This window comes from Catharus ustulatus, chromosome 16 (genome assembly GCF_009819885.2).
Source record: "Catharus ustulatus isolate bCatUst1 chromosome 16, bCatUst1.pri.v2, whole genome shotgun sequence".
NCBI lineage: Eukaryota > Metazoa > Chordata > Aves > Passeriformes > Turdidae > Catharus > Catharus ustulatus.
The window spans coordinates 16,499,652-16,515,821 of NC_046236.1; the positions used below are offsets into that span (position 1 = coordinate 16,499,652).

General features: G+C 42.2%; 1 protein-coding gene across 3 annotated transcripts; it reads left to right on the forward strand.

The window, feature by feature from the left end:
* Positions 1 to 141: 141 nt before the first annotated feature.
* IL4R (interleukin 4 receptor) lies at positions 142 to 14,042 on the forward strand. 3 transcript variants are annotated; one of them, XM_033074278.2, is made up of 11 exons: positions 142 to 206; positions 462 to 634; positions 3,039 to 3,152; positions 6,527 to 6,668; positions 7,508 to 7,659; positions 8,584 to 8,738; positions 9,309 to 9,465; positions 10,268 to 10,367; positions 10,941 to 11,010; positions 11,150 to 11,226; positions 11,325 to 14,042. In XM_033074278.2, exons 3-11 carry the CDS (start codon positions 3,083 to 3,085, stop codon positions 13,048 to 13,050), a joined length of 2,649 nt encoding a protein of 882 aa, XP_032930169.1. In that variant the 5' UTR covers positions 142 to 206; positions 462 to 634; positions 3,039 to 3,082; the 3' UTR covers positions 13,051 to 14,042. The 3 variants fall into 3 exon arrangements, with proteins under 3 accessions (XP_032930169.1, XP_032930171.1, XP_032930170.1); XM_033074280.2 differs by lacking the exon at positions 462 to 634 and having other exon boundaries at positions 149 to 206; XM_033074279.2 differs by lacking the exons at positions 142 to 206; positions 462 to 634 and adding an exon at positions 980 to 2,081.
* The last annotated feature ends 2,128 nt before the right edge of the window (positions 14,043 to 16,170 follow it).

Below are 16,170 nucleotides of genomic sequence, written 5' to 3' on the forward strand. Positions count from 1 at the left end.
CCCGCCCCTCTCCGGCCCCGCCCCTCGCCGGCCCCGCCCCACCCCTCGCCGGCCCCGCCCCGCCCCTCGCCGGCCCCGCCCCGCCCCGCCCCGCCCGGGCGCGCTGAGGGGGCGGATGGCACCGGGCCGGGCCGGGCCGGGCCGCGCCCGCGGAGCCGCCGCGTCCGGGCCGGGAGCGCCCGGGGCTGGAGCCCGGTAGAAACAAGGTACGTTCGGCAGTCCTGGCCCGGCGTCAGGACCGGCTCCTTCTCGTTACTTGCTCTTGGCGCGCCGTTTGTGCGGTGTGTTTTTCTCCGTGCCGGTTATGGGAAGGGCGGAAGGTCTGTGCTCGCTCCGGAGCTTGGCCGGGCGCAGATCCCGGGGCCCGTCCCGTGCGGGGGCTCTGGCTGGAGCCCGCGGGCAGAATCGCTTCTCTTTCCTTGAGGCTGTTAAACTCGAATATTCCTTTTACGATATTTTAGACAAAAGCAGTGCAGTTGTCCGAAGTGCCGTTCCCGCCGGACATGCAGCGCGGTGGGCGCGGCAGCCGCGCCTGTCCCGGGCCCGCAGAGCTTCGGAGCGGTTCGTGCTGAGCCCGGAAAGGGGCGGCTTCTCCTCGCAAGGCATTGCGCTCTGAACGGGTTTTCCTTTCAAGGTTTGATGCACAACCTTCTTGTCTCATTTTATTCAGCGTTTATAGCCGGTGCTTTAAACTAGAGAGTAAGACAAGATATATCTCAGTTCTAAAAAGAGGCAGTTTTAAACAGGAAATTTGTTTTAGAAACTTGATTCTGGATTAGATTCTTAAGGAATTAATGTAAAATGCTTCAGCTGTACAACTGCTGCGATGATGCATTAAGCAGTCTTGCTTAATATTTGACCTCTTGGTTTGGGCAGGAGTTACTCTTCGCACATTACAGTTTTGCAGATTATGCCTGTTAATGAAATGTGACCCTATTTTCCTTAGAAGACCAGACCAAAAGTTAGTACTGTTTTTCTTGATAGTAAATAAAATAATTTTAATCACTTAATATTTTTCCATGAAACAGAAAGATTAAATGATCAAAGCATGTATACCTTGTGCCAGTAATCATGTACATCTGCTTCTAACCCTGACAGAGATTTCTTTCCTAGTTTTGGGGAAGTGACTTATGTGTTTACAATTTACTTTCCTCAGATACGTCAGCTACTAGGTTTGCTGCAATTTTAGTATTGTCTATATGTGTTACATACTTTTAAAAGATTGGTATTTCATTGTCTGGCATAGTGAAAAACTTAAGAGGTAATAGGCAGAAGAGCTGTGGATGTTTTAAAATTTTCTCCTTTTGCAGTTTCATTAAAGCTCTGGCTTAACTCAATTTTCATGCACATGTGCAGATCCATTTTTCCATGAGAAGATGGTTTTGGTCTGCCATCTGCTTATTTGGACATGCTTACGTGGTTCAGGATTCTCTGCCAAAGTTCTGAGGGTTCTGGGAGTTTCTTGGAACTCCAGTCATGTGGCGGTATTACCTAACAGTGGAAAGCAAATGCTTCCCCTCTTGAGAATTCCAGGAAAAAGGGAAATGAAGGATTTTTTTTTTAATGCCAGTGCAGTAGGCTCTCTTTTTTTTCTGAGCAGCAGCAAAGGTGCTTGTGCTCTTTTAAAAAAAGTATCACAGTGCTTAGTCACATTTCATCTATTCTCAGAGTATGAAAAACTCAGCTCTCAAGCTCTTATGAGAAATTTGTCTTTCATGTTTGTCCTTTATTACTAGGTGAGCAGTAACTGCCCTAGAGAAGGTCACAGAAGAGTCTCCATTCTGATATTTTGTTTTGATTAACAATGTCCTTATCCCTGAGCTTCTAGGATGGATATTTTCAGTCAGACAGACTCACCTCTGTCAGACACGTGAAATGTGGTTCTGCTGCATGATTGGCTTGGGGAAGGGAGTATTGTCCTGCCATCCACAAATACCTTTCAGTGGTCTTTCTACTTTAGAATCTGACCAAGCTTCTGCAGAACACCCAACCTCATTCACCTGCTGTAGGAGATTTTCCTTTTCCTCTTCTCATCACAAGGCTTTGAAATAAAAGCTAGTGTACCACTTGGAGCCCTGCAGGTATAAACAGAACAGCTGAAGCTTGCAGGCAGCAAGAACTCTGTCCAGACATCAAAGTCAGAAAATTCCAAAAGCATGAGAGGAGGGGACCAAAGGGTTATGTCTTAACAATGTGTGGCTGAACACAGCACATCCTCTTTATACTGAAAGGAAAGCCAAAAGCGTATTAGTTAGCATGACTTCACCTACAAATTTACCAGAATTTTAAATGCATCGCATCCATTTGTAGTGATATTAAAGCTGGTAGCCTTATCTTGGGCATTAAGTAGCTACACTAGTAAAAAAATCTTGGAGATGCTATTTTTAAGTCTGAAATTACTTATTTCCTTTGTTTTCAATTTACCTAGACAGTTTTGCTATGCTTAGGGACATAAAAGCTGCAATATTTTCCTTCTCCAAAGTTGTTCTGGCTATATCATGATTACGTATGTATTCTACAACTTCTAATTATTTAAAGTTTTAATGAATCTGCATTCTTTTGGAGCAATGCTCAGAGTTCTTGGCTAAAAATTTAAGAGGATGATATTCATATTTTTAAAGTACTGGTGATACAACTTGGGGAAAATATTTTAGTCAATAGATTGGACACTTCATTCTAAATTCTTTTGCTTCTCTGAATGGAGTCATAGGGTTTTGCTGACAATGTCACCGATTTTGGTCTAGTGCTTGCCCTTTTTTACCCTTTACATGCTAGCAACTTTTCTAGTAGCTAAAGAGAGTAAGTCCACCACCAATGTCAGTCCCGTATCCTCTCTAATTAAAACTTTTCAGAAAAATCTTCCAGCTCATTTATATTCTCCTTATTCTACATGTCTCGTTCCATGAGATAATTTTAGGGGCCAGAGGTGGGAAACAGGTACATCAGGAGGTCTGAATTCTAACATCTAGCAGAGTGATAGGAAAAACAACACCTTTACCTTAACTGGAATGTGAGCTTGTTATGTTTTCTCTTGGCAGAATTGCAGCACAGTTTTTCCTACTGAACCTGACCATTGTCAATAATGGCAAGACTCCTAAGTGCCGCACCATATACCCTGTGGATCCTTTTCTTTTCATATACAACAAATGAAGGTATGTTAATCAATATTTTAAATTATTGTACTGAAATTTTTATTGACAGCATTTTTCCACAACCGCTAGGTAATGTTACCACTAATTAACTACTGTAAAATTTGTAACTCTAAATGTCAGAAATACCCCTGTACTAGAAAAAAATCTTAGAATTTTTTTTTTCTTTATATTGACCTTTTCTATGTGAGCAAGCAAAACTAGAAATTTGCAGGAAGGAGAAACGGGTTTGGAAAGCGATGTCCTCCTTCCCCGCTGTCTGGCGTGCACTGGGCTCGTCGCTGTGAGCGAGGTCTCAGCGTAGCCCAGGCAGCTCTGCAGGAGGCTCCAGTGTCCCCTGGCTGCTGTGGTTTGGCCAGAGGGAGTCATGCTCTGGAGCCAGCCTGCAGAGCTGCTGGCGCTCTGTGCTCTCCAAGGGCTGGAAGACATGCCTTTCTGGATCAGAGCAGCTTTGGCCGGCCCTGTCTGTGGGACGTGGCAGCTCTGACTTGCCCTGCACCGGGGATCTCTGGCACTTGCCATTCTGGCAGCCTGCAGACACACTGAGTCTGAGTGCTGCTGCTTCCTCAAGGGTTATTTCATGAAGCTCATTTGGCAGAAGCTGAATATAAACATGGGTTGTTTTCACTGCATCTTTTATGATGTTTGATTATAAATACTAATGCGATGTATATAGTAATGGTATGCAATAATGCATTTTTATTTTCTGGAAAATGAACCTCACACTTTGCTTTCTGTTTTGTTTCTTTTTTTAATTAGTTCCACAGTAGTCTATAGTTTCTTATATCTCATTTTGTTTTGTTTTAAAAAGCTACGCCAAAATAGTTAAAAGACAATTTAAAATACCCTGTCTCTAAAAATGTTTTATTAGCTGCTGTCTTATCTACTATGAAATAGCACAATTTGAATTAATGAGAAGGATCAAGGTTTACAAGAGCGCATTGGCAGGGTTGTCTGATCTAGGTAATTCCACCTTTTCATTTCCCTAAATGATCTTTATCAGAGTTTAATTTTATTGTGTTTTGTTCAAGTTTGTTTGCCTAGTTAACTACGTGTTTCCTCAGCATCATGTACTCTTTAAGGATTAAAAAAGAAATTCAGCATTTCAGTTCCCCCATTTAACTATACAAACTCAAAACAAGCCCTGTACTGTATATAGTTTCAAAAGGAAATTTTCAAATATCTGAGCTTTTTAAAAAATATAGTGTACCAGAGATGGAAAAGTGAGAAGGTGACAGGAGAGGAGCAAAGAATATAATTTAGAGTTCTGAAAAGACATGAGGCCACTGAATGGCAAGATAAACTGTTAATCTTCATAGCTTAACTCAGCAGGAAGAGCTTCATTTAATTGAAGTATTATTGAAAGTGTACAATGATTAACACATTGAAAAATAATGTCATTCTTCTTTAAGGGCCTTAAATTGATAGTACTTCTGTTAAAAGTTCATTTTAAAGTGAGAAAAGGAAACTAGCAACAAAATTACAAATGGCAACCAAATATCAACAACATGAAGAGGGTAATGATTATTATAAAATAAAAAGCAGTGTGACTGTTAAGTGTTGCAGAAGTTTGAGCTTGCTGCTTTTTTGATGAGTGTTGAAGAATTGGGTACTATGCAGAAAAAAAGGGAACCTAACATGGTACTTCCATGCAGAAAGGACATAACAGAAATAGTTATCTACAAGGTAAATATTTTTCCTTAGTAACTAAACCAAAACATTTTCTAAGTATTGGAACACTAATGAAAGCATGAATCATATTCAGTTCTAGGTTTATAAGCAGCCAATATACCAGACAGCTTAGAATCCAAATTTTGTAGATTACACTGTGCTGTATATCATATCTACTAAAAGGTGTCTGACCATCACATTTTACATTTGCAGATTCTGTACTGTATCAGAGTATGCAGAAGTTGGATCATAATAAATAACACAAGTGGACTACAGAAAAATAGAAATGTAGGGAAGTTAAAATGAACTTAGGTACTTTCAGCAAAAAAAGCTTAGGAGGAATAATCTGAAATTTAGGTATCCATTGGAAGGAATAAGCCTGTGAAGCAGGAGTGGCTGAGGACAATGGCCTTGCAGGATGTGGATAGCTGGCAACTGAGTCTTGAATTTGCAATGTAAATTACCAGGATGGAGAGTTGGTAATATACTGGGCCATGTACACAAAATTTGGTCTCTAGAAGAAAACCTTCTAGCAGAATCCCATTGGAAATTTTCTGCAAATCTTAATTAATAGGATTCAAAAAACCAATCAAAGCTATTTTTAATCTTTTACAGGAGATTAACATGTAAAGCAGAAATGGATTTACATTTGTACAGCTTTTGCAAGAAAAGGGAGATACTGTTATTATTTATCTGTGAAAGAAAAGTTAAACATCAGAAAAGCCAAATAGTAGTCTTGGATGATAAAAGTATCAGCTGTTTCTAGCTATTTTCTAATGATCACGTTCCAGGGTCCAGTACCACGGTTGGCACACTGTTAGTCCAGATAACAACATGACCTTACTGTCACCCAGCTTCTCCTCTGCTTTTCTGTGTATCACTTGTGGAGCACATTGAAATAAAGGAAAGTGAGGGTGGAAGGGATACTGAGGGTTGTGGATTCTATTTCTGCTTCCAGTTCTTACAAAGATATTTTGACTAGTATGTTCTATTTTTTGCCTAAATACTGACAGTGAAAATAGTTCTAAACTGAAACACTGGAGTGCAGGATCTCTGGGCTTTTGTGCACCTCCTCAGTGCCAGCTCTGTGTGACTCAGTCTCTCCTCGGTCTTGAATGCTGTCATAACAATGACAAGTAGGAGACACAGCAGGAAGTACTGAGTGGAATCAAGCGAAGGTATATACTGGAAGAAAGACTGGCAGGATGATCTTGGCACTGGGGAGCTGCTCTGGGGAGGCAGAAAGTGTATATTTGGGAAGCTTAGAACCGCTGTAGGTAAAGCACGAGTTCATGAGTGTAAGCAGTGATCCTGCTCTGGCTCCGTTAATTATCTGCATTTTGGCTTTTGAACTTCTTGTATTCATAGGTGGGATGATGCTGTTTTGTAATTTAATGTTGATGTGTTTTAAATAGAGCTATTGGAATTGGATTTTCTGTTCTCGGAAGTCTCTGTTGGCTGAGATGTGCCTTTCTATCTCAGTATTACTACTGCAGACTCTTCTCTTAAGACCATAGACCTTGTCTCCAGAAAGGTGGAGAGTGAGTGCCCCTCTTTCCATTTATCCAGACACAAAAAATAACAATGTTTTCACTTAATTTATAGAGATGTGGCAGCTCTGTTTAGATGGAAAAGTTAATATTTCGGCTTGGTCCAATGCAGTCTTCTGATTCTCCTGCTTCTCATTGTATGATGCTTTCCCCTAGTTATGACTGCAGGACGTGTACAAGAATTTGCATGCTTCACTGACTTTGAGGAAGAGCTGGTTTGTCACTGGAAGGTGCCTGCACAAACCAATTGCTCCAAAGAATTCCTGCTCTGCTACAGCAAAGAAACTTCTTCTGTGTCGTAAGTATTTAGTAAGATGTTGCGCTGCCATTATTAGAGCTTCACATGTCCTACAGCCACTATTGGGTTCAATTCCCTCCCTCTACTGTGGGTGTCCAGTACAAAATGTACTTCAGATTATTCCTTTTAAAGTAAAATTGATTATGTCCTTTTAAGTAAAATGGGTTTCTGCAATTAACAGCACACTTTGTTCAGTGATCTACTCTTCTGCAGAGCTTTCTGCTCTCTTAGTATAGAGTAAGGATCAAGTCCTACTGGTAGGAGTGGTAGGACTCTTAGAAGTTTACAAAACCTTAACTTCATGTGGAATTTTACCTTCTTCATGAGAAATCTTACTTGATTCACTGGTCTGTAGCCTGTGTGAAAGGTGCTTTCAGCTGGAGCCCGGGTGATTGTCTCTGCATATAGTCTAACTCCACGTTCAGGCACAGACTTGTCCCTGTTCTGAGCAGGGCCAGTCATCATCTCTTACAAAAGATTCTCCTGTTCTCACTGCATGACTTCACCACACCAACACTTAAATAACCTCGCTCATACACTGCAATATACCTGTTCCTATACCTGTCCCTTTAGAAGCTGAAATGTGACAAAGGGTGGTATTTGGGATCAATCCTTAGGCTTTCTGTCAAATTTTCAATTTGTGTGAGACAGATATCCAGGGGGTGGCTAGGGAGGGTGAGTTGTTTGGGGATCTCAGTTTTGTTTTCGAAACATTTCTGAGCACTGACTTGTCTCGGTTTTGATTAGTTGTACATGTTGGGAAACTTGATTTCACCTTTTCAAGGATATAGTGTGTCACATTCTCTTAAACATCATGTAATTTTGTGCCTGTTTTTCAGAAACATTTGTGTTCCTGAGAATGAAAAAGACAGTTTAAGGTGCATTTGTACAATATATCCAGATTATTTTGTATCAGGCCTCACATATACTCTAGCCCTACAATTCAATGGCACTGTTATGTGGAATTACAATGTTACACCAGCCCTTGTTGGTAAGAACTTGTTTACTTTGTCACTGGTACATCTGGTTCCAGGCTTTGCAATCCTAGCTAACTTCTCATTCCTGTCACCAGAACAGTTTTTGCTTGTCAGAGGTGCAAAGTGCATTTGTTTTAGAAACTTGATTCTGGATTAGATTCCTAAGGAATTAATGTAAGTAGGTTATCTTTAGTGCGTTTTACTTGTGGCTTACAGGATGAAGAGGAATCATGCTACTTTCACTTTCTAGAAAGAAACTTGGTTAATCGTACTGAAATTCCTCCTGTTCCTGTCTCTGTCATACTCTGATTTTTCATGCTAGTTGAATCATGCTACATAAGCAGAGGATTTTTTAATAGTAATTGCTGTTGGAATTTAACAGCCAGTGATAAAAAGTCAGAGACTGCTTCTAAACAGGACAGAGTGTAGATAGAGTTCATGTTTCTGCCTAGGCCCCCAGTTTTGTCAGAACAGTGTGCTTGTTGGCTGTCACCTTAAACACACAGAAAAACCATTTTCATACCGTAGACAGACTGAAGAGCCTTTTTAGAATACTTGATTGATGCTGCTGCTTATCTGCCAAATAAGCAGAAGTCCACATTGACTTCCAAGAGACAGGGAGCCAGCACAGCTTGGCTGTGACGTTGGAGCTCTGTGCCCACCCAGCCTCACAGCTGCCACTGTCAGGGCACAGGTTGTTCCCGTTTCTTCAGGCTGAAAGCTGCATCCAGTGCACCAAAAGGCCATGCAGTTCAGCCAGATCGAAGAATCAGTGCTTGTTAATAAATACCCTGAAGTTGCTCAGATTTGGTCTCTCTATTCTTGTGCTACTGCATTGTGAAAACGGATAAATGCATTGACTGTGATGATAATCTGGTCTTTGGTGAATGCTTCTCTCTCTACTCTCATTACCCTGTTCTGTATTTTTTAACATACAGTTAAGCCAAGGGCCCCCAAAAATCTTGCCATTGAGAAAGCTGAAAATGGTAACTTCAATCTGAGTTGGGAGGAGAGCCACTCTCATTCATCCTTGCTCTCTGGACAACCAGTCATCTATGAAGTGAAGTACTGGAGAAAGCAGCACCCAGCAGAGGTAAGAGACACCCAGTCTCTTCTGTCTCCGGAGTTTTAAGGTTTAAAAAGTCCTCTAGAAAATCACTTCATGAATTATAGTGTAAGGGCCAGCGAGAGCAAGTCCCACAGTGTTCCTGAATACACACTTGCCACAGTTCACTTTGCCCCCAAGATGGTTCAGCTGGATGTCAGAAGTTTGAAACTTCTGACTGCCACCCCAAAATGGTCTGCTGCTTGCAGTAGACAGGGCAGAGATTGAAAATGCAGTGCTTTTGTTCCCTGACCTTCATTTGCTTCTTAGTCATCAAGAAGCTGGAGGCTGGTGGCTCTGTGGGGCAGGTGAGGCACTTCAAAAACCCTTCTGAATAATCCAGCATTCTGGGCTGGGCTTCTCCTGGTGGCAGAAGAACGTGCGTGGTGGCAGGTAGCAAGTGCCACCTGCTGATGACATGAACTGCAGTATCATGCACAGTCGTTTGTTCATTTGGGAAAGGTTACTGAGACACGTAACGCTATTGGCATTTAGTTGCTGTCACTAACCCTTCACCCTATAAAGAAATCAAAGTGAATTTCCCGACTTTCTTTTCAGGTTTCTGTAAAAGCAATTAACTACAGGGCAAAAAGCTTTGAGATTACTGCAAGCTCCTTGAAGAGAGGCTACGATTACGTTGCAAGCCTCAGGTGTAACTACGTGGACTTCCCAACCTACTGGAGTGAATGGAGTGAAGAAGTTGAATTTCACTATGGTAATAGCGTCAAAAATAGCAACTTGGTGAAAGGATGGTATATAGTCTTACATACTCTGCTGCTCTCTTGAAGGAGAGTTATGGACTCATCATCTTCATCATTTTGAATGTAACGTGAATGCATCTGTAAAGGCTTCCAAAGACTCTAAACATACATAGGCAACTGCTTGGGAAACAAATGAAGAGAATACAAGGGAGGTTGGATTGCTTAGCCTTGTGAAAAAAAGGCTGAAAGGAATGTGTTTATTCTTTATAAATATTTCATGAGTAGGCAACAAGGAAGTAGAAGAGATATTTGAACTAAACATTAACATTGATGTGAGAGCAAGTGGGTATAAATGAACAAGATATATCTATATAGATAGATAGATAGCTATATATATATATATAGGCTGCAAGTCAAGCAGTATTTTAATAGAGGTGTGAGAGTTTATGAAAATCCCTGACAAGCAACAGAGAGAACAAGAAACATAGCTGCACTACAGTGGCAATGATAATGCCATTTTAGGCACTGTGTGACTTGTCCCTGAGGGCTGGCAGTGGCCTTGCCAGTACACATTGGCTCTTCCAGCTCCTACCATGTCCAGTAGCTGACCACAGCACCTGTGCCAGAGTGTCTCTGATACACCACACACCATCCTGTTGGCAGCTGTGGAAGTCTGCTGCTTATGTGCTGGGAGCTTCATTTTACATCCTTTAAAAGAGCATTTTTTTAAGTTGCAGAAGAGTAGCAAATGTTTTGGCTATGCCAGTGCTTTCATTTAGATGCACATTAACATGTAAATATTTGCCTGTTTTACAGATTACCAGGTGAAAGCTGAAGACATTTTGCAGATGGCTGTGCCCACATCCTGCATACTGATCATGGCAGGATCTGTAATTTGTTACTTCTGTTTCACCAAGTAGGTATCCTGCTTGTTACAGAGTTTATAGACTAATGGTTTATAAGGATATCAATATAGTTATTGATTAGCTGAATGTCTGGTAGCACAAAAATCTAATGTTTTGGGTTTTCTCAGTGCTTTTATCTAGTTGTCTGTGAGAGGAGAAGTCAGTTGCACAGTGCACAGTTGCACTGTGTCATTTTCTGAATAGTCTTTATTAATCTTACTGAAAAAGGCTTATTGTAGTAGGGGGTTGTCAGTTTTGGACCCTCACTGGAGTTCAGTTAATGATGGCTAAATACCTTTATTTCTTTCAAAAATTTTAAATGGTCATGTGAAAGTGAGATCCTGTTTATTTCACACATCATTTTAGTTAGAAGAACAGGTGACTGTCATTGTGCAGAGCAGTCACATACCAAACATACAAACATCTTTACCTTGGTTTAATGGAAAGCGGGAGATGCCCAAAACAAACACTTTCTGTTGCTGCAATGCGGATGCCTAAAAGGGAAAGGAGAACAGAAAAGAGAAATGTACACCGATTAAGCCCAAGTGCAGTCAAAACAAGTAATTTTCATTCTTCCCTTGCAGGGTTAAGAAGGAATGGTGGGATCAAATCCCAAATCCAGCAAAGAGCCATTTGGTCCTAAAAAATGTCAAGGTAATTTGAAAGCTTTGCAAAAAATACCTTTTCCTGATTATCAAAAGTAGAATATGTAATAAATTCTATTGTCTGTCTAGTGTAAGGAATACTAAATGCAGCTCATATGCATCCTAAATCTCATTTGTATCTTTATTAGTTTCCAGTTTCGTGCCACTTTGATGAAATTAAGTTCCCATTCCATGACTTAAAGCAGAGTCATATGGAACAACAAGTGTAAGTAAGATTTTAAAAAATCCCTTTGCTTTACAGCATAAAATTGTTTCCTGTATCATAAACATTAACTGTCCTTTCCTTTTGGCTTCCAAAAACAGAAGTTGCAAGAACTGTCTGGCTCAAAGTTTGTCAAGCCAAAACTTCAAGGGAAAAGATAACATCAGAAATGTTGAGAAATCTTGCAGTTGCCACAGCAAGTCTGGAGAGTGGTTGCCAAAAGGCAGCAGTGCAATTTTAACCCCTGATACAATACCGGTTGAAGAGTGTGTAGAAATCTGTGTATGCTTAACAGACAGTGAAACTGACAGCCAAGAAGAGACTGGCAACCAGATCACCATGTTCGAGCCTTGTGAGAGCAGCATCGGTGCTTTCAGAGAGCCCCCTGAACACAATGAGTTACTAGCTAATATGTTTGATGCACTCCTGGCAGATGAAAATAACATGCAAGACAATAAAGGCCCAAACATCCCCACAGCTGAGAAGAAAACCTTAGAGAATATTGGGTCAGAAAATCCATCACAGCAAAATCCAAAAGAAAGTGCATCCCAGAGTCTACAACCATGTGATATTTCTCATACAGCTCCCCTTTTCACCAAAGCCTCTAAAGATGACTACAATTGTAGTACAGCCAGCAAAGAGTCAGAACTGTCAGAAGAATCCTTTGAATCTGGCTATCAGAGCTCCAGTATAAATTCTGCTTCTCTGGATGCAAGAGATCTTCAGCAAGTTGTTCATCAAAGCCTTTTTCTATGTAGTTCTGAAAGTGAACTTGACTCTTGTGTCCTGATCCAGGAGTCTCCAAATAAATCATTGTCTGGAACCAAAACAGACAGAATAAACAGCCCTGCAGACAAGAGTTTTGATACCTTTGTGTCTGCATCCATGGGCTTGTGTGGTTCTGGCTACAAGAGCTGTGACACCCTTTTGTCTCCATCCCTGGAACCCTGTGGCTCTGCCTACAGGAGCTTTAATATGCTTGTGTCTGCATGCAAGGAACCAAGCAGCTCTGCATACAAGAGCTTCAATGCCCTGGTGTCTCAGTCGATGGCTAACAGTAGCCTGACTCTGCCTTCCTCGCTGCCTTTGAGGCAGTTATCAGAGACGCCTGAATGCAGCTGCAGAGATCAAAGCGCTCAGCCTGCTAACAGTCAGACGTGTTACAACAACTACAGATCTCCCAGCACTGAGCTTGATTTTCCAAACACCTGCTCAGAAGATACTGATTTTCTGTTGTTCTCCACACATGCAAATGGAGGTGCTTCAGCTTTTCTTTCAGAGGAAGAAACACATAAGCAAGTAATATATCAAAATGTTCAAAGGAAAGCAAATACAATTTCTTGCCCCACTGCACCTCAGACATCTGGTTATCAGCCTTTTGGCAGTGCTGGTAAATGTCACAGTCTATACTGGGACAGTGACCATGAGGTTAGCTCTGCATCACTATATGAATCCTTCATTAATCTGTGCAACAACCTGAGTGAAGCACCTCCAGATACTGCAATCTATGAACCTGACCCAAGGATAAAGGACAGTGCGTGTTTAACTGTTCAGGGTTCTGACTGCACCATTGTCTCACGTTTAGCATCTAGTGAGAATGACACACAGACTAGTGATGGCAGCCCTTGGATCAACAGTGCTAATGAACTGTCTGGTGTTAGCAATAATGAAAATACCAGCAGAGATGAACAGCTGTTGCATTTGTTAGAGATAAAATGTCAAGATTTAAACAGCAGAGAAAGAGCTACAAAGGGAACAAAATGGAAAAGCTTTAACCCTTCTGGTAAAGTAGTGCAAGAGGGTGGTGATAACAGACTAAAATACTGACTTCCACTGCCACTCACACAACCACTTGAGGGAACTTGGAGATGCAGGGGGAAGTGAAGAGGTGCTGAAGCATGCAGATGGGGGTGGGGGCTGTGGCTCAGCAGTCAGCTTACCAGCATGACTGGACAGTATTGGGCAAAACTTGGACAGAAAAACTGCAGAGGCCCTGGAGCTCCATGGCTCAGACAAGGTGTCACCTTGTCATCTTGTAACTCCTATCCTGATTCTCACGCCATTCACACTGAGGACTCCAGACTGGCTCTTGCAGTTAAAAAAATAAGACCAGTAGAACTGTTAATGGAAGACAGCAGGAAGAATGAGAAAAAAATGAAACTTGTCCAAACCCTTGCCCAAGAGGACAACTGCTCTATGGAGGTAGCCCAGCCACATAGTGAAGCCACTAGACTGAACTAGTTTTTGAAAATAAACTGTATGGCAAGTTGAATTGTTGCTTGTTTTTTCAATTATGACTGAAGTGAGGGCTGCTATAGGTCACCCCTAATTCATTGAGTTGTAGCACTCCTGCTTGCCTGGGACTGGCAGCTGGGACATGATGCAGACCCCTGGGGACAGTTGGGGTTAGGACCCAGCAGCGACAGCCACAGCTCTACAGGGACAAAGCCAGAGCTGGTGTCTCCTCCTGCGAGCAATCTCTGAAAGGGAGCGGCAGCTGCAGGAAGCAGCAGCTGCAGGAAGCAGGAGTTCTTAGTACAGCTTCTGTGGTTATTGTCCTGGCTGTGTGTTGCTTGGGAAGCACATGAAGGTGATGTGGAACATGCTGACACACCTGAAAGTGGGATATAGGTCCAGATCCAAAGGGAAGGTGATTGATTTATCACACAGCTTCCAAAATTTACTTATGAAGTTCTATAATTTACTTATTTTTGGATTCCATAACTTAAGTTCTTTGTGTTTAGCCCTGGCATGGGGTGCATGTTTCTGTACCTGCTCAATCAAATAAAGGCAATAAAGATTACCATCATTTGCACTTACACAGTGCTATTATTGGTGATTAGTTTCTTATCTTGTAGAAACAAGCAGTTACATCAGCAGCTGTTAAAAGGAATCAGGGATTTCTAAGCAGTGTTTCTTCCCAGAAAGATTATCCAGTGTGTGGTCCAACATGGTACCTTCATGGAATTTTTTTTTTTTGGCTTCTTATTCTTGTCCAGTCAGAATGGAACTTAGCCTGCACCTTAAAGACAGTATGTACTTCTTGTTGGATAATTATTCAAGAAGCTTTACTGACAACTTCTCTACAGTATAATTATATATTTTCAGTATGGTCAATTCCACCCTGGTATATTGGCAGCAGCATAAAACAGTTAATAACCATGTGTGCTCATGCTTGCACACAAACACACAGATCATTTATCACCTCTGCAGATTGCTGAATAGAAGATCTGCTCCAGGCTCCCACGTGATGATGTATCTTGATCTCACATTACCCGGAATTTTAGTATTTTTCACCACGCTCCTGTGACTGAGACCTTGCAGTCATGGCCACAACCCTCAAGGCCTCTCCTACTGCACCAAAGTCAGAAGCCAAGAAACAGCTCAGCAGGAGCTTTCTGGTAAAAAAACCAGGGAGACCAGTGAACTGGTTTGGTTTTCAACTGTGGTACTATCTTTCTAAACAGGTTGCTCCAAAGCCAAGAAAAACACAGTGAAGGGAGGAAGAGGGCACTTTCCAGATACCTCACTAGCACAACCAAAGTTATTTGACCTGTTTTCCCAGAGTGCCTAATAACAGCTAAAAGCAGCACTGCTGGGTTGCTAAATCCTGAGTGTTTTCATTCCTTGTGACAAGCTTGTTGAGAGGAACTTTACCTCTCTGCTGAACTCTGGCCAAAGGTACTTTGCTCTATTTGTCCCTTTTGCTGTCCTAGTTCTAATCTGCCCTTCCTCAGGCTTCCTATAACATTGAAATGCCCATACTGTCCCTTCAGGAAGAGAGCAAGATGAAAGAAACATTAGTTGAACAGAATGGGGAACTGGGTGCTGTGGCACATTTAGCTGCATGAGGGGAGGAGCAGTTGTTTTGTTCTTTTGCTCTTAGCCAGAATTCTCTCTATAAAACTGGCCGTCTGTGCTTGAGACCTAAGACTCTACACTCTGAATGCAGAGGCAATTGTCATAGCAAGAGTTGTTACAGTACAGCCTGTGAGTCACAGTCTGTCTTTGGTAGAGGGATTACTATGCTAGACCTGCCCCAGTCCATGGAGCATGGCAGGCATCCTAAGGAGCTCCTGTCCCAGCGAGCAGCAGTGAGAGATCTTTTAGCGACAGATCAGCCATTTCCTTCATCCTGTCTCTACCCAATTGTAAAGAGCAGAGCGTTTATAACAGTGTGGTGTTTGTCCTCCACAAAGCTACCAAGTTGGTGACTAATACGTAGCACTGGGATTTTCCTACTTGGTGCTGTTTCCCCAGCTCTTAGAAATGGGGAAATTTGCTATAAGCTGAAGCGTTTGAGGTTGACTGCTTCTCCCCAGCTTAGCTACTGCTGGTTTCACTTGCAATGAGCCACCCACACAGCAACAAGAATTATAATGAGGTGAGAAAGCACTGGACTGCATTCTGGGGGTAGAATTTCCATGCCTGGGTTAGCCTTATAACCCGTCCCCAGTTCTTATTTTGATGCCCTAGAGAGTTTCTGAGAGAAACTCTGGTGAGAACCAGGTGTGCATTGACTGTGGCTAGCCAGGGAGCCAGTGCCTGTGGTAAGTAGCCAGCTGAGGTCTGGAGGGGCTGGCTTGTGCTGCAAGTGCTTACCTGTACTCATGTCTGGCAGGCTCTGGGCTTAAAGTTTTGCAGGGCAGTTCACTGCTGGGTGATCTTCCCCCTCCACTGCGTGGCTGAGGTGCTTCAGAAACACATAGCATGGTCCTCCACAACATGAGGGGGGGCAATGAAGCCATGAAATGCCTTGTTTCCTCCACTACAGCAGGCATTAGGATACAGTTTGGCATGTGCTGACTATTTCATGGCCTCATTCTGAGCTGTGCTGGGCCCCTGCAACAGGCACGCTTGATCAGAAGCATTAGGAATTCTTCCCACCTCCAGTGAAGCTGCCTTTGCTGTTCCTAAAATCTAAAAACCTCTGGTTCTGCTCCTATG